This window comes from Sceloporus undulatus, chromosome 6, assembly GCF_019175285.1.
Source record: "Sceloporus undulatus isolate JIND9_A2432 ecotype Alabama chromosome 6, SceUnd_v1.1, whole genome shotgun sequence".
NCBI lineage: Eukaryota > Metazoa > Chordata > Lepidosauria > Squamata > Phrynosomatidae > Sceloporus > Sceloporus undulatus.
This window is the reverse complement of record NC_056527.1, coordinates 122,712,945-122,735,774: the sequence shown is the minus strand read 5'-3', so window position 1 is coordinate 122,735,774 and position 22,830 is coordinate 122,712,945. Positions and strand designations below refer to the sequence as shown.

The 22,830-nt window shown below is 46.2% G+C and overlaps 1 protein-coding gene across 1 annotated transcript in view; it reads right to left on the bottom strand.

The window, feature by feature from the left end:
* The window catches only part of ANK1 (ankyrin 1), a 110,484-nt gene that overhangs the window by 5,707 nt on the left and 81,947 nt on the right, over positions 1-22,830 (bottom strand). Inside the window, 22 exon segments of the mRNA XM_042472067.1 lie at positions 176-248; positions 356-745; positions 5,822-5,968; positions 6,699-6,830; positions 7,630-7,710; positions 8,192-8,276; positions 9,169-9,288; positions 10,447-10,572; positions 11,321-11,549; positions 12,174-12,270; positions 13,203-13,407; positions 13,872-14,083; positions 14,692-14,846; positions 16,115-16,339; positions 16,483-16,580; positions 17,015-17,096; positions 17,563-17,659; positions 19,206-19,229; positions 20,800-20,872; positions 21,542-21,634; positions 22,183-22,281; positions 22,675-22,773. Of these exon segments, the coding sequence (XP_042328001.1) occupies positions 176-248; positions 356-745; positions 5,822-5,968; positions 6,699-6,830; positions 7,630-7,710; positions 8,192-8,276; positions 9,169-9,288; positions 10,447-10,572; positions 11,321-11,549; positions 12,174-12,270; positions 13,203-13,407; positions 13,872-14,083; positions 14,692-14,846; positions 16,115-16,339; positions 16,483-16,580; positions 17,015-17,096; positions 17,563-17,659; positions 19,206-19,229; positions 20,800-20,872; positions 21,542-21,634; positions 22,183-22,281; positions 22,675-22,773 (2,942 nt within the window).

Below are 22,830 nucleotides of genomic sequence, written 5' to 3'. Positions count from 1 at the left end.
CATGCTGGATGGATGGATCTCCATTAAGGAGGCCATGGGTATGAATCTGCAAGAACTAAGGAAAGTAACGGAAGATAGTGAGTCTTGGAGATGTCTCATCCATAGGGCAGCTGTGAGTTGAGATTGACTCGAGGGTGGTTAACAACAACAACAACCCTTCCCCTTAACTCATTACCTGTCTTTGCCCTTGTCTATGACGCGACTAACTGTGGGCGACTCCGTGATGCGGGCCTGAACCCTCTGCTGACCTGAAACAAGAGAGACATCACTGTGGGAAACTCTGCCCTTCGAAGATGCCCCCTCCAAAGCCCCGCTTGGTGCTCGCCGTCTGGCCTCCTCCCCTCTGACCTCTGACCTTCCTCCTGCTCTAGCATGTCCATCAGGCCATTCATGGCATCTGAGTCCACTGTGTCATCCTCGACCAGGTCCATGGAGCCCAGCGGGTCGGGGCCATGCGCCTCCTCCAGGAGCTGCCCCGGGAACCGGCCTTCGCTCGTGGCATCCGAGTCCTCGGCCTTGCTGCACTCCAGGGAGGAGTCTTCGGCAGTCACCAGCGAGGGCGTCAGCCCTGAGGACCACACCTGCATGTCCGACATCTCCATGAGGGCGTCCTGCTCGCTGGCGGCCATGGGGATGGCGTCCATGATGGCCACCTCACTCCAGTACTGGTCAGCACGCAGCGGGGAAGGCAGTGCATAATGCAGGGAGGCGGGGGAGAGCAGCTCGTCCTGCAGCGAAGCGTAACCTGCATGGGCAGACAGAGAGTGACAGGCTGACAACAGACGGGCAGAAGTAGTGGTCTAATGGGGTTGCTAGTATGGCCAGACCTGGCCCTGGGGAAACAGGGCCCATACCTTGCATAACCAAGGGGGCCCAGTCCCAACTAGCATTTCTTGGGTTCCAAGAGGATGCTCCCATCTGAGTGGTGAACAAACCCAGAGCTTGCACCAGCAGCGAGATGGCAGGAGAAGGAAAAGTTTCTCCTGTCTGTGCCACAGTCCTGCCAGTCTGTCACTCAAATGGTTACCAGAAGCATGAGCTATTCAGTCTAGCTTTCTATACCAGCCTTCTTTCCCCAGGTGCCGTCTGGACTTCAGTTTCCATCAGCCCAAGCCCAAGAACCCTGGGAGTTATTGTATGATGCCCAAATGTACCCAGTTGGAAAAGGCTGCTCTGAACACCGTGAACTTGCTAAGTCAGGCATAAAGTTTCTGGTTGACCCTGACACAAAGCAGGGAGCATCAAACGTTCAGATACTTTCTGGGGAGCATCACTAATGCAGGCTTTCTGCGGGTAAATATGGGAACCCTTTTCAGCAACAGAAGGGTGGAGGGAATTGAAAAGAAAACTTCATCATGAAACAAATGCCAGAGTTGTCTGCTTTCATATGTGAGGCTCAAATGGCATGTAAACCTCTCTCTCTCCCACTTGTTCAGTCATAAATATGGAAGAGGCATTTGTACTGCAAATGAACCTTCTGGCACCTGCAGGTTTTCCATTTGCAGTGCAAAATCAATTTCCACAAAAGCAGACCAGCAAAAACTTTTAGCCTCATGTATGAGAACTCCTTTCAAGTCTTTAATAGCCTCTAAAGTCCACTTCCGTAGCATATCAAGATATTTTAAAAACTGAAAACATGTTAAATGTATTTTTATTGGCTTTTTTTAATATTAGAGGAGAAAATAACACAAATGATAGAAACCAATTTTCGATACATGATTTGTATAGAGGTCTTTGTCAAGTCTCAAAGGAGAACTTTTTGATTTTGGAATGCTGGCTGCTACACATTCAGTTTTTCTTTTCAATATTAAAGACTTCAGACTCATTCAATATTATTTGTTTCACTGGAAGTAGTTTTCTTTCATTCAGGTTTTGATTCTTCCCACCCGACGGAAAGGGAGGGAAGGTGGGAACTCCTATAATGTTACCTTGAGAAGGCCCCTGGCACCTTCCCCAAAATCCTCTTGAGCCCTCCTTGCCTTTCCTAGTACCTCCTGCCTGCAAAGACTGGCATTGCCACAGCATGTGGGTAAAGTCTGGAGGAGATGAAACTGGTTTGAAAAAGCAGTTCCTTGGGAAGGTTATTTAGATTGCAACTCCCAGAATTGCCCAACCATCTGTTCTACATTCTAAGAAGAATGTATACTAATCCAGCACCCAGCCTTTTCCTATATACTCAGAGCAACTTCAGCCCTGGAGGAAATTCAGCCCTGAGGGTATTGATCCTCCCATATGTTGCCAGAAAGGCATACAACCAAGTCGAAAGAAAAGGATCAGGGAATTAACTCAGAGTTAATTCCCAGACTATCTGGTACACATGGTGTCTTCTACAGGATTAGTTATCAAACTATTAATGCTAACCTGGAGCTGAGAGTTTAAGGACTAAGGTTAGGGAGACTGGATAATTTAGTTCTGTCCACATTTTAAAGCAAAACTAATTTGCAGGTCTAGACTAATGATACAAATCAGAACGAAAGCCTTCTCTTAAGACTGTGCATCTCATGTTGAAACACAATTCTTGGCTTCCAAAACTGCATACACAAGTGTGTACTTTAGGAAGAAATGGGCACAAAAACGTGAATAATTTTAGTGTCTGTTTGTATGTAAAACAGGTTGAGGTGGACTGAAGACATGGGAAATCAGCACAGAACAGAAAGAGGCTGATCAGTCCCTCCCTAACCAAAGGAAGTACCAAATAACCTGTTAAACCTATTGCAGAAAAACAAGACTTATGGTGACCCTAAGGCTAATTTATTGCAGGGTCTTCTTGGCAAGTTTCTTCAGAGGGGGTTTACTTTTGCCTTCCATTGAGGTAGAGAGAGTGTAAATGGCTCAAGGTTGCCCATTGGGTTTCCATGGCTGAGTGGGGACTTGAAACACGGTCTCCAGAGTCATAGTCCAACGCTCAAACCACTACATCACACTGGCTTCCAGTGCGCCTGCAAATTTGCAGTGTGTCTGAGAAGTCTAAGTCAGTTGCACCATCTATCAATTAATGTGTGCATCTGAAGCGGGTGGATGTCTGAGTCGGGTATCAAAATACCAGCATAGAGTGACACATCCAGCCTTTCTCCTCCTCCTGCTTCCTTTCATAGACCAGGCTGAGCTTCCTGCTCTGCCTCTGCAAAGCAGGTGAGAAGATGCCAATCCTCCCACCTGCTACATGTGGTCCTAATATAAGAAGTTGGTTTGGGCTGGTGGCCATTTATGTGAAGGCCAGGATTTCTTTTCCCATGCCACAGTACACAGATTGTCTTCAAACCCTGTTCTTAGATACTCTTTAAGAGTCAATATAGCAGCATGTTCCTTTTGGCACCGGCTCTTTCTAGAAATTCCTGCTGGGCTGCAGTACTTGTTAAAAAAGGAGGCCAGCTATGATTGCCAAGGGCATCTGGGTCATGGCTTATAGGAAGCCTTAGAAGAAGTGCACCACTGTCTGTTAAAGCAAATGCCTAGCTACTTGCTGAAAGACTGAGTCTCCATGGAAGGGATGGGGAGATGGGGGAGAAGTGTGCATTTATGGCTGAGTATGAGGATTAAGGGGTTAATCTAAAACCTTCCTGGAAAAGGTGGGTTGCTAGATTCCCCTCATCAATACTAAATTGGGACCAAGCCTAAATACTTTAATTGAATTTGTTAACATTCCACTCCTTTGCCACAGTTGCCTCTCTTCTCCAATCTGTTTTCCTCCCATCACCACCCGTCAACATGTAGACTGCCAGATCCTTTAGCCCTACTTACTCATTGGAATTCTATAAACTATTATGTGCACCAATGGCACTATATAAACAAACAAGAGTAGCAATGGGCATGTAGTTCACCCTGGGGGCACAAAGAGATCCCATACACACTCCCCATGGTGCTCCTGTTTGGACATGACTCTGATCCATGCAGCCTTTTGACAGTGTTGCTTAGTTGACCTTGCCTGCTCAGCAGTGCCAGGGATAGTCTGCCAGGTGGGTATAGGGATTGGCAGGCTTGGGGCATAGCCCTTCCAGTTTCATCAGGACCTGCAAGCAGCTGTGGGGCAAGGAAGAGAAGCCAGGAGGAGGAAAGCAGCAAAGGGCAAAGTGGTCGCAACCAGCCGTGGCTATAGAGAAAGGCATGCCAAGTCGAGCCGCGCACATAGCATGCATCTGTCAGCGCAGCAGAAGCGCTCGGACAACTTAGGTCAGACAAGAGAGAGGCAGAAAGAAAGAGACAGTGGAGACAGGCAATGGAGGAAGAAGAGGAGGAAGAAAAGGAGGAGAAGGAGAGAGGTCAGGATGAGGCCCAAGGACAACAGTGACAGGCACTCTCTGCCTGGCTAACTTGGAGGAGCTGCCTTCCCCTCCAGATGTATAGGTCATGGAAGAGTGCAGACTATACTGGGAGGCAAAGGGAAGGAAGGAGAGAGCAAGTGAGCAGTTGAGATCCTGTGTGTGCTGCTCCCAACTGCACCATCACCTGCCAAGCTCCAGGGTCAATTCAGCCGTATCACTAGGGCAGAGGTTTAGTGTGTCTGACTTCAGATTTCGAGTGGGATTATAGGCCCCTGATCTCAAACCTGCCCCCTTTGGCCTCATGCCTAGTGCCTGCTGTCCATATTGCCATTCACATCTTGAATCACCCAGGGCCTGGTCCAGTCAGGCACATCAGGTCACACCACTACTGCGCCTTCAGGGTCCATCACATAGGAAGAAGATGAAATGTGGCACCCCAAACTTGTATTCCTTAGCCCAAGAGTGGCACCCAGGTTCAGAGTATGGAAATGTTATTCTTTTGGATGACTGCTCCCAGACTTCTCCCTCCAATGTAGCCAATCTGAATGGGGGATTCTGAGTGGCAGTGGTCCCTGTCACTTTCCTGGTCTGTTCCTAAGCCAGCATTCCTAAATTCACAGCAGATTCCAAACCATCTTTTTGATGCAAAGCTACACAACTCAAGACAGCCAGGTTCAACACTCTTGTCCTTCCAGGTGATATTTTTAGGGATAACTGCAGGAGCTTTGTCGTGCTCCTTGCAACACATCTTCTGTAAGCCTTACTTTTCTTGTTGCATGCTACAGTAGGCTCACTCTTTTTTTCTCTCTGAATCAACCACAGGACTGAGTCTGCCTCTCACTCCATCTGCTCTTCTTTTCTCTTTCCACCCCTTAGTATTTTCTTTCTCTCTGCATATTGTGTGCATTCCCTTCTTGCTCTCTGCACCTCCATCTCCTATATTTCAGTTATTAATACACACAGGTTTATCTCCAGCTCCACCATTCAGCTCTTTTCTTCAGTTTCTCTTTCCTTACACCTGTTTTTTTACAACTGGATGCAGGTGGCCATGTCTAGTTTGGCCCTAACTAGACTCACCTACGTGCCCAGACATTCCTTACTACCTGTGTACAGCCCTCATTCACACTTCTGGCTGTGCTCTGAGTTTTCTTCCCCAGCAGGTAGCAAATTCCTTCCCTTATTACCTGCTCACACATTGGCCATACCTCCAAAGTGACTCGAAGCAGCTTTATTTTGGCCTGTCTGTAACAGGCCATAGGGAATCTCCTGGACATGTGGGTTTATTTGATTTCAATAAGGAGCAAGATGTGAGATGGGCAATTCTAGCAAAGGCTAGTATAATAGAGAGCAGCTCCAAGGAAGGTAAGAGTTAGCAAGACACAGCTAGTTGCTGAGCTGATCTCAGGAACCACAGAACAGGCCAAAGGGGCAGCAGAGATCCAGAGGAGGGAGGGAGAAGACAGATGCGCATAAAGGCCTGTGTAAACCTAGCCTGGGACTATAGGAGGAATCCAACAACAATCTGGCATCACTGCAAGATGGGCTTGGCTGGGACTCACCATTCATCTGGGAGGGCGAGAGGGAGTAGTCTCTATTCGAGTAGCGTTTGTCACCCTTCAGGCTCCGGCTCTGTCGCGCAGAGCCTTCCAACATGTTGATGATCTCACTACGGTCAATGTTGCGGAGCGCTGTATACAAGTTCTCCACTGTCAAAGAAGAAAGCGGAGAGACAGAGACATCAGCAATGAGAAGCCAAGCACTGTGCTGAATGCAGGACTGGTGGAAACAGGAGCTGAAAACATTGCCCACTTACATTTTACATTGTATTAACTAGGGTTGTCAGTGAATTAAAAAATTATTCCTTAACAGAGCACCTGAATTTTATTCAACTACAGTCGCCCCTCCATTTTCGCAGGGGATCCGTTCCGGACCCCCTGCGAAAATGGAAATCCGCTGATATTTAACCTCTCTTGGCTTGAATGGTGGCACATGACCCATTTTAAGTCCCTCCATTTGCCCCTCACAAGTAAGTGAGGGATGCGGATTCAAAGTCCACACAAACACTTTTTAAATTCTCTATTTTGTGGATTTCTAACAAGGTTTAAAAATATGTTAACAATGAGATTGGGACTCAAAGCAGCTTCCAACTTTTTTTTTAATTGCTATTTTGTGGATTTTTAACAATTTTTTTAAAATTGTTGTAAACTGCTTTGAGTCCCAATCTGGGGAAAAGGCTCCCACCTTTTTCATCATCATCACCACCATCAAACCACTTCACCACACTGGATCTCAAACATCATCACCACCACCACCACCATCAACACACACACACACACACACACACACATATATATCCCTGGGTGGGATTCAAGTCATCCCTCTAGTAAATCAAGAGATGACATCTGCATGCCCTGAACACCATCCTTATTTACTCACTGTTGGCACTCTGGCCACTGCGACTGGTCCAGAGGTTCAGCAGTGCCATGCTCTGCTCCAGCAAGGAGTTGGGGTTCTCCACACGGATCCTGTTGATGTCGTCTACTCCGAACTGAAGTTCCCGGGCCAGTTCTGGAAGGGAGTGGTGAAAGAGGCAACACAAAATACAAGGAGGTGGCATCAGACACGGGTGGAATCAACTAGACCACCACCACAATGGGCCACTTTTACAGCCTCTAAGCCCCTCCTAGACTTGCTAGATCATCACCCAGACACCCCATATATTGTTGTGCTTCAAAATGGAAATTACTGCTCCTAGAAGCCTCCAGAATCAATGATTCCCTGCTAGAACAGGATGTGGGAGCCTCCATCTTGTTCTACAAAAATCAAACAAACAAAAAAACACTGTATTCCACCCCCCTTCCCCAACCTGAATGGACCTTCACATCACTTCACATATAGAGAGGCTGGTGTGGCTCCTGAAGTGTCCTAGGGCCGGAAAAGTGGTCCCAAGAGTTCGCCTATATCTCAGCAGGTACACAACCTGGGCACTTGATCCCAGCTGCTCTACCCTCAAGCAGCCTAAAACTCAAGCAAAACTTGGGCTCCAATCCGGAGGTCACTTGGTTGATCTTGGTTCTTTGAATTCACAATAGTGTTGGCCCATTGAGAAGCTTCATATAACATGCTAATCACAGGTGCCGTTGTTACATATCACTGTGTGTCACCTTCAGGTCTGTGGATCTATGAGTAGCAACTACATGGTGGCCCCTTCTTGGAGCTATGATGAACCTCCCTCAAGCCCTGAAGATCAAAAGACCAGAGGAGCAGCCTTGACTATCCTGGCTATCCTTCTCTCCCATGCTCTGCTCCAAGCTTGCTTGGCTCCATTTTGCAAAGCTCAATCCCATCCAACTCCAGTGCTACTCACCAGCCCAACTGAGGCCCAGGTGCTCCGCAATGACAGCCATCTTCATATCAGTTCTGTCCTTCTCCGTGCTGCTGACTGAGCCTGAAGGAGTGATGGGAGAGATAGTACTTAGCATGAAGAGTCTGGACTATCGGTATGCGAAGGGATCTGGTAGTATCTTTGAGACTAACTCAAAGGTGCTACAAGACCTCCTTGCAGGACCTAGGATGGTTAACAAGCAAGGTGCAAAAATCTCAGCACTGAGACGCAGGTGGGAGCTTTAACAGCACGCAGATTCTTAATACTGTTTAGAGAACAAAAGAAAAATACTACATAGACATAGAGGCATTGTGCATAATGCATAGCTATAGAAACTGATACTTGTGCTGGTTCACCATCCTATGGAACCTGGGAATTTACAGCACTTTATAAATTAAGTTTAATAATAATAATGCATTTAACTGAGCTCTTGTTTCCAGCCTGAGAAGCTGTTGTGTGCCATGAGCTGACATTTCCACTTTGAACCAAATAAAGGTGACCCATCCTAGCACATGTTGTGTCCAAAGAGGAAGAGGGGTCCTACCCAGAGTGCTGTCACTGAGGAGACTGTATCTCTCTCGCAGGGCAAGTGGTGTCAACGTTCTCCTTCGCTCCTCACTTCCAGAACTCTGGAGAGAGAGAAAAAGACATATGATGTGTCAGTACCAATTTTAAAAGACAAACGGATCGATAAACGATTTCACTTTCTTTCAGGTGATTCTGTAATGCTAAACTGTTTACTACGCACAACCTTTCTTCGGATCAAAACCACTGCAATGAGCGGGGCATGCAATGAAATGTTGTCGCATGTAGAGCGCTGCTGTTAAAGGCTGCAGCCAGCCAGTTAGTTACAACCTCTTGTAGGACCCGCTATTCCCTTCCCCTCCCTTTTCTTCCCAACAGGCAATGTCTAAAGAGAATGCTTAGTTTTCCTTGGGTTTTCCAGTTTCCTTCCTCCCTTTAAGTATCGGGGAGATTTATGGAAACCTTTGCATTCCCTTAATCTTGCTGATATGTCTCTCTGTTCTTTGATGGTGCTGTTTTGGCTACATAAGGATTAACTCTTGAAGAAAAGGACTGACTTTGCCATTAGTACAAAGTATTGGGAAGCTTTTATATGCATTTTTTGTTTTTGTATTTTAGGACTTTAGCCCCTAACAATAAACAGGCTTGGAAAGCGTATAGCCAATGCAACTTCAGAAGCTGTTAAATAGGATTTAACAATTGTCATGGGGATGTGTCTTGCTGAGTTTCTAGATGCTTCCTGGGCAGCAATTATATAATAAATCATGTAAAATATGCAAACAACCCTAACAATGATCATTTCTACAAGCCCAGAAAATTAATCCCTCCTTATTGCAGAACTGGAGTTCTCTTTGCATGAAATTATGATAGTTTGGCAATGCTCCACATTTTCAGTAACATGATTCATTATATTTGTCATGGTTTATTTCTAGCAATGGAACGGGAATTGGGAGGGAGGTCTGGAATGGATCCAGGTTGGGCAGGGGGCTTCCTTACCTTAGAACAGGGCGGCATGGTGATGTTCAAGTGGCAGAGGACATGCTGAAGCTCCTCATACTTCATGGGTTTGCGTAGGAAGGACAATGAGCCACTTGCTTCCCGGCTGCTGTCTCGCACCTGTCCAAGAAACACCAGAAAAGGAAAGGAGATGACAGCAGTCATACAAATGGGATTCAGGACCAGCCTTTACCAGCTTTCTCAATGAATGGTCAGATGTCTTTCTCTACCCATAGGTGCATAGTCTCTTCAATCTGGTTCTCATTTTTGTAATTCTCAGAAAAGCACTGCAATCCATTTTGTTGCAGGGAGAAGCAGCTTGGAGTTGGAAGAGGCCACAAAGGCCGTCCAAACCAACCCTGCCCTGCAAGAATCTACAGCTAAAGCATTCCCTGAAAGATACCCATCGGACCTCTTTTTAAAGAGCTCCCAAGAAGAAGAGCTCACCACCTCAACTGCCCCATAAAATTGCATCTGTTTTGGGTGCTGGTGGTGGGGATTCATGTATGGGACAAGTGTCAGTCACAGCTCACAGTTGATCTCCAGAATCAAAGTAGCTGGTTGAACTCTATAAGTCTGTCTGACCAAGTTCAGGGAAGCTCCGCAACTGAATAAACTTGAAGCTCAGCCTCCTTTATATCCTTTAAGGGGAAAAAACCCTCTCTGCCTCAGGATAAATCTGCCTCTGGCGTACATTCTACGAAAATAATTAAACATAATACATATTAATTATATCTATTTATTAAACAAATCTACATGTAGTTGTTAGTTCAGTTCCTAATTATGTCTGTTTCAGGGCCTTTTTTTGAGGCTCCCACATCCATCCCAGGCAACCCAAAGCTCCCTGCTGATGAAAATGTCAATAGAAAAGAATAATTCTGCTACTGGAGCTGTGCTTTTGGATACTCCATGTACGTTGTTAATCCCTTCTTAATACCTCCAAAAGGAGCTTTTTAAAACTGGAAATAGTCTTGTACTCCCTTTCACTTTTTAGTATTCGGGTGTTGGAGTCCCCTCTTGGAGCCTGTGTTAGTTTCTAAGGGGAATAAAAGGTTGGCTCGCTAGCCAAAAGACTTGGGGGCAAGGCTATGATGGAACGTACCAAAGCAAAACGATGCTCAATTCATTGTGCATTTAAGTACTATGAGTTAGGTATAAGTAGATTCCATTCCAAACTGAGGTGGCACCACTAGTAGAGAGTAGTGAAAGGCCAGTAGATCATAGCCAGAGCCTTGGTTGCTTTGACCCCAAACATCACTTTGCCCATGTGCCCCTTACCTTGACAGGGATGATGAGGCGGTTCTCACGGAATGACTGGAAGAGGAAACTCCGTTGCTGGGCAGCCTTCTTGATTGGCAACAGATTCCCCGACAGCTCCGTATGGAGGGGCATCCCCTCTACCACCTGTAGAAGCAGACAGCTAGGACCTCTAGGAAAGCTCTTTTGCAAAATGGTAAACTTCACTTCACTCATCCAGATTTCTAAATGGCTTCTCTCTCTCTCTTTGTTAGCACATTTGACGGCAATTCCACAAACAGCCATTGTAAGTAACACAATATTTAGGAATCACTCCATTCTTGCAGAAATAGCAGGAACCCATCCTTTTGGAGAGTTCGCCAGCAGAGCTGTACATAAGCTCAGAGTTAAGTTAGAGAACTAGAATATTTTGGGGGGAAAGGATCTGTTCCAAATTTATAGGGCAAGATGATCTATCACCTTCCTTTTATTTCTTCGCCTTCCTATAAGAGCAACACCATTGTTCATTATACAATCATGAATATACAATATGCCCTCTTAAACTCATATGGCTTGACACAAGAGTTTGTCCAAATAAATGCAAGTATATATGTATATATGATATGATAGGCAATAATGCCTCTATTATACCACTTTAAACTTTCTTAGTTATGGGGGAAAGCATGTAAGAAATTTTAACAACAACACCAACGACAATGTGTTTCCCACTCTGCAGGCTGTATGTGTGGACAATGTCCATAGATGTTGCTGGACCATTGGAAATGCCAATGATAGGGATGATGGGATTTCCAGTCCAACAGCATTTGAGGACCCAAGGTTGGGAAACACACCTTCTAGGCCAAATGGGTAAGCAGACAGTAAACACAGTGTGAAACAAAGGTGCCAGGGGAACTACCTCAATGTCCCGGCTGCGTGCCACTTCGGTGAAGTTTTCATGTTGCTCAAGAGTCTTGTCCACCTTGTCGTCGGTCATGCAGTAGCAGCGCAGGCGGCCTTCCCGACCGTCATTCATCTTAGCAAACACCACGAATTTGGCCATGTAGGGCACAGCTGCCAGGTCTTTGTACAGAAGGGTGGCAAAATGGACGGCTTCAGCTGTACGCGGGCAGTCTGCCAGCCAGAACCTGGGCAGCAAAAAAAAGCACAATGTGATCTTAGTCAGTAAGGTTGGAGAAACAACCTGGGCACAGACAGACATATTTGGTAGACATGCTGGGGCAGGTAGTGCAAACCGCGTTGGAAAGCTGCTCTAGCCTTTGGGTCAAGGCTGATAAAGAACAATACTGGTATCAGCTATGGGCTGATTTCTGACTACCTTAAGACCTCCTCAGCCTTTTGAAAATATGCCTCCAAGACACTTTGCACCAATGGGAAGTAAAAGATGTCCTGAACCTTTTAGCCTGCTAAAAAGAAGGCAGCATCATATTATATATCAGCAGCTTTAGAATGCTACTGGATGAAACCTGATGTTACAGACCACTTGAAGGGGAGCAAGCATTTATGTATGTTTAAGCACTGCAATGGCTTTTCTATTGCTTACTATAGAACACACTCTTTGAACATCTGAGTGGAGGTCTCCAAAGGCACAGTATAAGCAACCTATCATCTTTCATTTTCAGAATTTCTAGGGCCATGAGGAAAGAAACAATGCATTGTACTCCCAGAGGCCATTCAGCCGCATTGTTTTCAGCACATGTCCTGGAGATGCTACACACAACCTGCTCTCCCACACCATCTTTCAGTCTCACCTGGCAGACACGTTGGTGGTGAAGTTTGCACACTCGTTGGCGTAAACCAGTTTTGTGGTCCCAGTGATATCCTCCCACTGTGCTGGGGCTGTCCCTCCTGAGACAGAAAGACAAAACATAAATAAACTTCTTGGGACCAGTCAGGTCAAGCAAGAGACCCCCTGCCTTAACTGAATTCAGGTCATAGCATACTTTTTCCAGGGCTGATGCTAAACTTGGGACGTTTATTCAAGACTTATTTATTTATTTACTACATTTGTGCATTCCTATCTCATATTTTGATAAGCTCAAGGCAGTGTACATGGCTCTCCTCCTCCCCATTTTATCCTCACAATAACCCTATAAGGTCAGGCTTACTTCTGCCACTCACTTGACTTGACAGCATAGAATCATAGAATCGTAGAGTTGGAAGAGACCGCAAGGGCCTTCCAGTCCAACCCTTCTGCCATGCAGGAACTCTCAATCAAAGCATCCCCAGCAGATGGCCATCCAGCCTCTGTTTAAAGACCTCTAAGGAAGGAGACTCCACTACACTCCGAGGAAGGAGTGTGTTCCACTGTCAGACAGCCCTTACTCTCAGGAAGTTCCTCCTATTGTTGAGGTGGAATCTCTTTTCCTGTGGTTTGCATCCATTGTTCTGCGTTCTAGTCTCTGGAGCAGCAGAAAACAAATTTGCTCCATCCTCAACTTGACATCCCTTCAAATATTTAAACAGGGTTATCATATCACCTCTTAACCTTCTCTTCTCCAGGCTAAACATCCCCAGCTCCCTAAGTCGTTCCTCATAGGGCATGGTTTCCAGACCCTTCACCATTTTAGTCGCCCTCCTTTGGACACGCTCCAGTTTCTCAATATCCTTTTTGAATTGTGGTGCCCAGAACTGGACACAGTATTCCAGGTGTGGCCTGACCAAATTTCACAGATCAGTGAGACCTTGAACCCAGACCTCCCAAATGCCAGACTGACACTCTCGTTCATACAGAACATACTGTTTCATTTCAAGTCAAACCACCAGATATGCCCTCTTACCTATAACACTGCAGAGAAGCCGCAGGCTGGTGGTGTCACCTTCTCCGCTGTCCCGGGGGTTCTCCCTCCAAGAGGGTGGCAGAGGGACACGCAGCCCAATGGGGCGGTGGAATTTCCTGCGGCGTGGCTCCACTGTCACTATAGGGCTGAACGTTGCCTGGTTCCCTAGTAGTTTCGTCACCAGCTCATCTGGCACCGGCTGAGCCTACAGAGGTAAGAGCAAAAGGGTTAGAATGTTCCTCTTGAGATAGACCTCTACAAGGGTCAGAAAAACACAATAGACTAGCAGGGTTCAGAGAACAGCTTACAGCCTTCATAAATGGACATAAAAGATTGCAATGATAGTTTTTGGTGGGTTTTTCGGGCTATGTGGCCATGTTCTAGAAGAATTTATTCCTGATGTTTCGCCTGCATCTGTGGCTGGCATCTTCTTTCTCTGATAATAAATAAACCCCTCTCCCCAAATTCCATCTTCCTATTTCCCAAACCAATGACAATCAGGACAATGTTAGATCTAAGCTGCATCTGCACTGCAGAAATAATGCAGTTTGACAATGCTTTAACTGCCATGGCTCAATGCTATGGTGTTCTGGAATGTGTAGTTTTGTGAGGTATTTAGCCTTCTCTGTCAGAGAGCTCCAGCCTGCTCCGTTAGCAAGAAACTGGTACCTGCAATGCCAGCTTGACTTTCTTGGTGACCGCTGTTTCTGGGAACGTGGCCTGGACCATGGGCACCAATGTGCTTTGTAGACAGCCACCCTCTGGACCAATCAACTCACAGTCCTGGCACACGCGGGACATGACCACAAAGTAGAGAGGGAAGTCCGTTGTGATGATTCGGCAAATCCTCTTCTTTTCCAAATCCTCGAGACTCTCCAGCTCTGAAAAATTATGAGCATACAAGAGAGATACATCTCTACGCTATGCACCATGAAAGCACTGCTAGCATGCCATCAAGAAACAAATCAATATTAATTAATCAATCAATTAATAGCTTAGAATACTGGACTCCAGGGACCAATGATGTGCCAAAAGCTGCATGGGCCAAATAAAATGTCCTCCGCCCATCATCTTGGCAGGGAGTCCAGATGATACATGGCTCAATTCTCATTTCTGGTACAAACAGTCCAGATGATATCCAGACAGTTCAGTATAACACCCTTAAAATGTTTGAAAATAACTCTAGATCTTCCCAAGAGACCCAGCATCCTCTGTTGCAACGCAGGTGGTTGTTTACGATGCATCCTGCTATGCTATCTGGTGTGGCTGCGGCAGCGAGTTGCTCACCCTAAGGTCAGATGATCAATGCTGGGTTCTGACTTCAGAGCAAGTGACTTGCTGCAGCAATGGCTGCGCTGGATGGCACACTGGGATGCATGTGTGAACAGCCACGCAGCATTGCAACAGTGAGCCCCTGGTAACTGGGGGTTGAGCAGCATCTGTGAAACCCGTCCTTTTCTTTCCCTCATAGACACCCCCTAAGGCACACCTTCATCCATCCCATTGAGGACCTGGTCCAAGCGGTTCTCTCCGTAGCGGCTGCGGTGTTCCTTCCACACAGACCCGTTCTCACTGCGCAGGATTACCAACTCTCGGTCGCCGCGCCCATGTGAGGCAAAGTGAGGGATTTCCACAATTACAGGGCTGCAAGAGAACCAAGTGTCAGCTAGAATAGTTACGTTGTAGATTGGGAAGAAACACATCCCCAACCAGCCTTAAAGAAAACAACAACTCTGCCATACATTTGTGTTGTGTCCCATCTACAGGAAAAGTGAGGAGTGTGTGTGTACATGCCTTTAAGTTGCCTGTCGACTTACGGGAACCCCATGAATTTTTTAGGGTTGTCTGAAGTAAGGGACAGTCAAAGGGAAATTTGCCAATTCCTTCCTCTGAAATACAGCTTACATTAACTGAAATTTCATCAGTAGTCTCTTGTTGAAGTACTAACCAGGACTGATCTTGCTTAACTTCCAAGATCAGATGAAATCTGTGCCTTTAGAGTATTTAGGAGAGGCAATGACCTATAAGCTATGAAGTCAAAGCTCCTTAGAGGAGAGAAGGTGTGCATAACCCACAAGGCAATCCCAGTGACCCCTATTCTGGAGATGACCACTACAGTCCAAGAGTGGTCTAACAGTCCATGGCCAGAGTGTGAGGCCAATAGCCATCTCAATCATAAACAGCTCTCCATGGAAGTCATACGCAGGGGGCGCATACCCAGCAAAGTGGGCAGCAAAAAGACTAGCTGCAGGCAACCTAGCAACCCCGACAAGCCCCTGAGCACATCCCACTGTCCTTAACTGCTGCAACCATGCTGACTGGAGGAGGATTCAGGGAATTGTAGTCCAAAAAGGGAATTTTCAAAAGTGTTGGTAAATTTTCTAATTTCATCCTCTTTGGGAAAAAGAACAAAAAATGGGGAAGGCTCAAGATACTATTCTGCCTGAGGTTACAAAAGATGATGGTGGTGCTCCCCACCTGTTACATGTGCAAAAACTAATTGGCTTCAAAACTCAATCTTCCTTCAACATTGACAATGGGGCAGCATCTCTTGCTACACCTGAAGACAGCAGAATTTCTTGGGGAAGGGATAAGGCAAGGTGTATGGCACCCATTCTCTCTTATAACATATTGCAGCCATCACCACCCAGGAACTGCTGCCTGCTGAGACAAACACCTCACTTTATCTAATGGTAGGGCTGGCCCTGATAAAGAGAGTAGGTAAGATGAGGACATGAGGCTTTCTGCATGCACCTTGCTTCCACCACATGATAGTGACTGTTTGCTTTAGTCCCAGAATTGCTGCTGGGACAACACTTTTGTGCCTAAGGGGTTTCAGTGACACCTGCAGCTTTATCAGGGGAAGAAAGATGTTTGCTGCAGCCCTTCCAGTGTGGGGGATCTACCTTTACCTGAGGAATTGTTGTCCAGCAGGGCCAAGTGCAATAATCCTGCTGGCCAGTCCTTCTTCTTCAGCCAAAGGAGGTGGTGCTGGCAGTTTCTGGGGCTTGACCAGGCGGCAGGTGATCCGCGTGGGTGCTGCACACGTCCGGGGCGGGATGATGACACGAAGGCCATTGTGCCTGCTGCCCCGCATTGATCCTCCACGGGCGTCCACCATGAAACTCACAAGGAATCTGCCAGAGGTGGGGAGAGAATGGCAAGATTTATTGACAACCTGTTCTGTTTGCAGTGAAGGACAAGAAGGGTACACCCCACTTTTTCACATGGAACTGCGCTTCAGTAAAGGACGCAGGATGGTTTGGGGTGAGTCACTGACCCTGTGTGGACTGGGCTGGCCACTGGGCTGATATTGTCAGAGGTTTCTGTGGCAGGGCTGCTTGGGATGAGGGACTCTTCGTCAAATTCCTTGGAAGGCTAAATAGAACAGACAGACATCATTCATGAAAAAGACAGACTTTACATCATACTAATACATGGAGAGATACAGGGCTCTTCACCCCAACGATCTCCACATGCATACACAAGATTTCCCATCCCTCTGCGTTCAGTGTTCCACTTGCTCCCTTCTCCTTGCAATCCGTAAAAAACTCAAATCTGTAAAATGGATACCGTGATCTTGGAATAGTTGTAAGATCCACTAGGAAAGAGAGCAATCCCAATTGAATAGTGTCTTTTACAAACAATGCTATTGTAGCAGGAGAGGATCCCTCGTGTGATAAAAACCCTAAGTAAAGGCTCCCCGCACCAGATGGATATGAGAAAACTAGTTTGTTCTCTTGAAACTGTAAAGCCAGAATACTTCCTCACATTGCCTGCTTGAACCCAATCTTGCTAAGCCAGATCCCCACCTGCTCTGGCTCCTCAGGCCGGAGTAGTACCGTCTCAGGTGTGACGCAAGGGATTCGAGGGATAGCTGGCGACTCTTCCCTCCTGAAAAAGCAAAGAACAAGGAATGGTGGGAGGAGAAGGATATACAATCCAGTTAAGCCATGATTCTGTAGTGTTGCTTGCAAATCCTGCTGCCTGTGAACTCAGCATCTTGCTCTTTCTCAGCAACAAGGGTGCAAAGCCTGGCATAATATAAATGATCCCTCTCCTGGAAAGAAGACTGCTATGATGCAGCCTTGCTAAAATAAGTGCATGAAGAATGGTCCCCAAATAAGCTAAAAAGGTTCTTGAACAGTTCTCATTCATTTCGACAAGATATGTGCATTGTGTTCTTTATTAATTAATTCACTATGATGACAAAAAGGATACCAGTCAGATCTGAGGAGTTAAAATGTCTTAGGTTGACCCCAGGTCTAGAACTGCTCTGCAACACCAACACAATTCTTTGCTGCCCCGCAATCCTAACCCGGCCCCATCCACATCCACTGGCCCAAGAAGCATGTCTTACGCATGATCCAGTTTGGGAACAAATTCCACGATTTCTCTCTCATCTTCCTGATATTGGTATTCTCGCTTGTGGGACTTGGGCCCAGGCAATTCCTCTCCTGAAAAGAGACCGGGGTTGAAAACACAGGACATTGGGGCAGATTGGGCCCGTGGCCAAGTGGAACAAGCTGACATAAGCAAAGCGGCTCAGTATTTCTCGGCAAAGGGATAGCGGAAGAACCTAAACATTTCTGCTGCCTCAAATCCTGGCCAGAAAAGGTGCTGTGGGCTCCACTGGCTATCCTGTCCAATGCAATGACAAAAAATCAGTTTTGGGCCCAGTTCCTAAAGCTGTTGCTTTCCGCTGGGCTGGATCCCCCCATTACTCCAGTTCGGTTTGAGGACCGTAACCAAATGCAACTGATGGCTCATAAGGGCACCAGCTGTGGCCAGTGAATGGATGGTTTTGCTCCCCATGGTATAACTTGGGGTAGGAAAATTCAAGCCCTTGGGACATGGCACAGGCAGCATCTTGCCCCAAGGCCAGAAGTGCCCTGAAGTTTCATAAAATCACAAAACAAGACGCCAATAAGGGTATCCTTGTTTTAACAAAGAAGTGGTTCTATGTGAAGCTACCAGGAGTCCTATTGTCTGTCTCTATCTATCTATCTATCTATCTATCTATCTATCTATCTGCACACTGGGGGCTGTGTGTTCCCAGTGGCTTCAAAAACAGGCAAGGGCTGCTTACAACCTGCCCATTTCTGGAGTACCAACATCCGCCTTTGGTCCTGCAGTCCCCTCTCGTCAAACACGTTTTGCAGCTTTTGGGGTTAAAAACAGAAATGCTTACCAAGCCCATCTGAGCAGAGGCAAAGATGGGTGAGCAGTTGCACCACAGTAGTAACCCCTCTTTCAAAGCACCTTGAACTCTCTGGAAAAAACATCCTCGGGTTCTTATGTGGAAGAGTGCTAGTGGCCAGGCCGGGGCTGGGGAGGGGGTCCTCCTTCCAAGCTGTGGGCATTCAAAGGCCGGTCTAGGTCCCCAGTGAGGAGGCAGAGGGTCCAAGGCAGAGGGGAGCCACTAAGTGCTGACCAAGCAGTGTGAAGGAGAGGCCACTTCCCCCAGGCAACATCTGAGCAGTTGTCACCCTCAGGTGCTACAAGGAAAGGTTTTGGGGAAGGGAGCCAGGGATGGTTGAGATCCTTGGAGAAGGTGGGAACGGAAGTGGAAATGGAGAAGGCAGGGTCAAGGGAGATAGCGGGAGGTTCAGGAGCAGCAGTGAGAAGCCAGAGCTTTGCCAAGGGGAGGTACAGCAAAAGACGATCAACCCTCCTCAAGAGAAGGGCTACAAACCCAGGCTGGTCAAAATAAGTCCCCAAACAGACATCCTTGAGTCCCTTTCATTTGCAGTTTGCTGGCGGGTGCGTAGCAGCAATGGGATGGTGTCTGTCCATGCAACTTACCCTTCCCCACCCAACCTCCCCTGCCATCCACATGGCCACAGACACAATGGGCAGGCGAGTGGGCAACCTGGCCCACAAGGAAGCCAAGTGTGGCATGGGATGGAGACGCGTGAGGCCCAGGAGGTCCCACGTGGGTGGAATGGGGCAGATGGGGAGGGCAGGGAAGCCAAGCCCACAGCAACAACACACAGTTCGTACCCAGGAGAGTTACGTGAGCCGTGCCTGGAAAGCAAGGGAAAGAAAAAGGAGATTTGAACTATTGGCTCAAAACAGGGGGTGCAAATGGCACCAATGCAACCAGGATAAAAGCCAGAGGGCATGTGGGATCGGGGAGACGGTTGGAGGCAGACTCTTGCCAGGGAGTCTCCAAGGTGGATTGGTATTTGCCATATGTCTAAAACAGAATAGGAGATGTCCAATGGAAATCTCACTTCCTCAATACTGAAAAGCTGGGGCATTCAACAGGTTGCAAAAGTAACTTTAGGAGAGTACAACTCCCTAAACTCCCAACCCAGGATCTTCTTGGGAGTTGCAGTGCAGAGAAACAACTTTTCCAAGCTCTGCTGCAGTTTCTCTCTGGCTTTAGAAACTGCAGTAAATATTGTCTAAGCAAATCCAAATATATATTTGGGCTATAAATTTGCTCTATCTATCATCTATCTATCTATCTATCTATCTATTTTTTTAAAAAGCAATTCCAAATTTTTATTTACTTTCACAGGGACTACAAAATTGTTCTTTTTTTAAAAAAGGAATCAATTTATTATCTGAAAAGGATAACTTTTGTACCTAGTACCACATTCTCCACTTTTTGTGTGCTCCAGCACCACCGAAGTGCATGCGCAACTGATGACTATGCATTATTCATGTATATGAATAGATTTAAGCTATCTTTGGTCCTCTAAAGGAAGGCAAGAGCTAACATGGAACATGGCTTTTAACTCACTATGCTGAATTTAAAGAAGCAGAGATACTGTCACTAACATATTGCTCTCTCTCTCTCTCTCTCTCTCTCTCTCTCTCTGGTGCAGCAAATTCTTCACTCTTTAATAGGTTATTATTAGATTATTTTATTACCAAGGGCTGTATCTGCACTGCAGAAATAACGCAGTTTGACACCACTTTAACTGCCATGGCTCCATGCTATGGCATACTGGGATTTGTAATTTTGTGAGATATTTAGCCTTCTGTCAGAGAGCTCTGGTGCCCACAACAAACCACAAATCCCATTATTCCATTAGACGGAGCCATGGGAATTAAAAGTGTTGTTAAATTGCATTATTTCTGCAGTGAAGATGCAGAGAAGCAGCTGTACAATTTCTGGCCTCTTGCACCAAAATAAATCTGGTAAGATTTAAATAATGTATATTCTGACTGGGCTAAATGTAGGGGGAGGCACTATTTGCTGCTCCACCTCTGGCAGCAAAACGCCCTGGGCCCATCCTCTTTATGATGCCTTGAAAGACAGATGTCACTCACAGCAGTCCTATTGGGAGTCAGTAAGGTATTGGCAGGAGGGCAGGAGGAATAGAGCAGGGCAGGGAAGAAACAGGGGCATTTCATCAAGCAGGAAGACAAAGGGTTGGGAATGCTCTACTTCCCTTCAACTGAACACTTGTACCCCTTTAAAATATATATATATATATATATATATATATATATCCCACACAGCTAACAAATAGAAAAATTCCCATGGACACAAGAGTGAGACAGTCCTGCTGATGCCTTTCAGTGACCGACCTCCCAGCACAGTTCCTCCTAGAAAAGGAGAAGCCAAACTCTGGGAACTCACCTTCATCCTCGGAAACATCCAGGATCTCGTCCACTGTCTCCGGGAAACTCATGCGGTGCTTGTCGTTCAATGGCTGCAAGAAGCAACAAGTCAGGAGGGTGAATAAGAGTCTATGGAGTCTAGAGATGGTTGGTGCTTAGAGAACCCCTGCCTAAGGTTTTCCCTTGGGTCACTTCCATTCCCGTCCTCAGTTTTTGGACCAAAGAGTCCTTTGTTCAAGGAGTCTGAGGCTGCAAGAAGTCAGCAAGGTAAACTAAGTGACGAAGTTATTAAAAAATGAAATAAAATAATCAATAATCAATCATCTCTAACAGCTTGAGTGGCAAACTGCACTAAAGGTGTTTTTGTTTTTAAGGATCAAGAAGCGGAGGAGGAGGAAAAAATCAGCAAAACGAATAAAGCTGAGAAGGAAGAGTTGACTTGGGCAGGGCAGGAGAAAGGATTAGGGAGGAACCTGGACTCCAATAATAATAATAATAATAATAATAATAATAATAATAATAATAGATAAGTGTTTTCGTTCGCATGTTTCCTGCTTGATCTAGGTGATAATGTGATTTAGACTCCTTCTTGTCGTCTCAGAAAAAATTGGGAGAGACATCTGGGGGCAGCAAGAACAGGCCTGGAACCCCTCTGCAACCCACCAACTATATTTTCCCTATCCTTACTTACCCTTGGGGCTAAAACAATGCACTAAAATACACTCTCACCCACCCACTGGAGACTTGGCTGTGAAACTCACCAGGAAGCTGGTCTCCTCAGTGACAATTTTCAATACGTCAGTGACCGAAATGTAGCCCAGACGCTTGGCAATGGCCAGAGGAGTGGCACCATTCTGCAGAGAGTCAGAGAAAAGAGCCCTTGGGTTAACTCTATATGCGAGCTTCTCAACACCTCAACATGTTCACTATAAGTTGCTCAAAGTCTCTGATCATGCACAGAATGTCTGTGTGAGTTAAACCAGAAACTCTAGAAGATTGAGGACAAGAGGGACTCACGCAGTGGCACAAAAATTAAATGCATCTAAACCAAGAGGAAAAGTAGCATCCATTTTCGTTCTGCACTTTGGGCAGTTTTTATGTATGGGAACACATCAATCAATGTCTGCCACCTCAAGAAACTGCTGAGGTGTCACACTTTAGTGTCACAGGCAAAACTCCCATTTCATCTCACATCTTTTCAAACGCAACCCTTTCTAGCACATTGTGTTCATCCATTTCAGCTGCCTGCCTGCACTGGTTTGCATCTGTCTGCATCAGGCACAGGTCACAGTGTGAAAAGGGTCAACATGCATAAGGCAAGTGAAAAACGTTGGGCTGAATATGCAAGCCACTCGAGGATGTTCCTACTTGGATGTTCAGGATTTTGGGATCCCATACTCACCGAACTGACTTCGTTGGGTGAGGCTCCATGCTTTAACAGGAGGGTGACAATGTCAGTGTGGCCCTGCTGGGCAGCTTGGTGTAGAGGAGTGTATCCAAGCTGTCAGGGAAAGAAAGCAGGTAAGCAGCAGGAATAGCTTTAGACCATAAAGAATACTTGCAGGATATAGGGGGTTTTGCATACACTGCAACCTTCTTGGATGATTATATGGCATTGTGTCTTAATCTTAGTCAACATCATACTGAGAAAACCCTATGATAGGTTTATATTAAGGTCAATATAGGTTGGAAAACACTTAACAGAATGACAACAACCGAAGCAGAGTTAAGGAAACTGTGGCTCTCCAGGTGTTCCTGGACTCTGGTTCTTTTCAGCCCCACTGCACATTGGCCATGCATATTTTATGCTGTTTAACATCATTGTAAACAAAATAGCATGAATTTTAGAATTAAAAATAGTAAAAACAACTGAAAGATGTTGTTGCTTGCATACCTTGGTCTTAGAATTGACATCCGCTTGGTGCTGCAGCAGAAACTTCACCAGTTTGATGTTGCCATAGTGGCAAGCCACATGTAATGGTGTATAGCCCATCTGTAAGGCAGATATAAAGGCAACAGGGTCACCCTCAGGACTACTGTACCTGAAGCA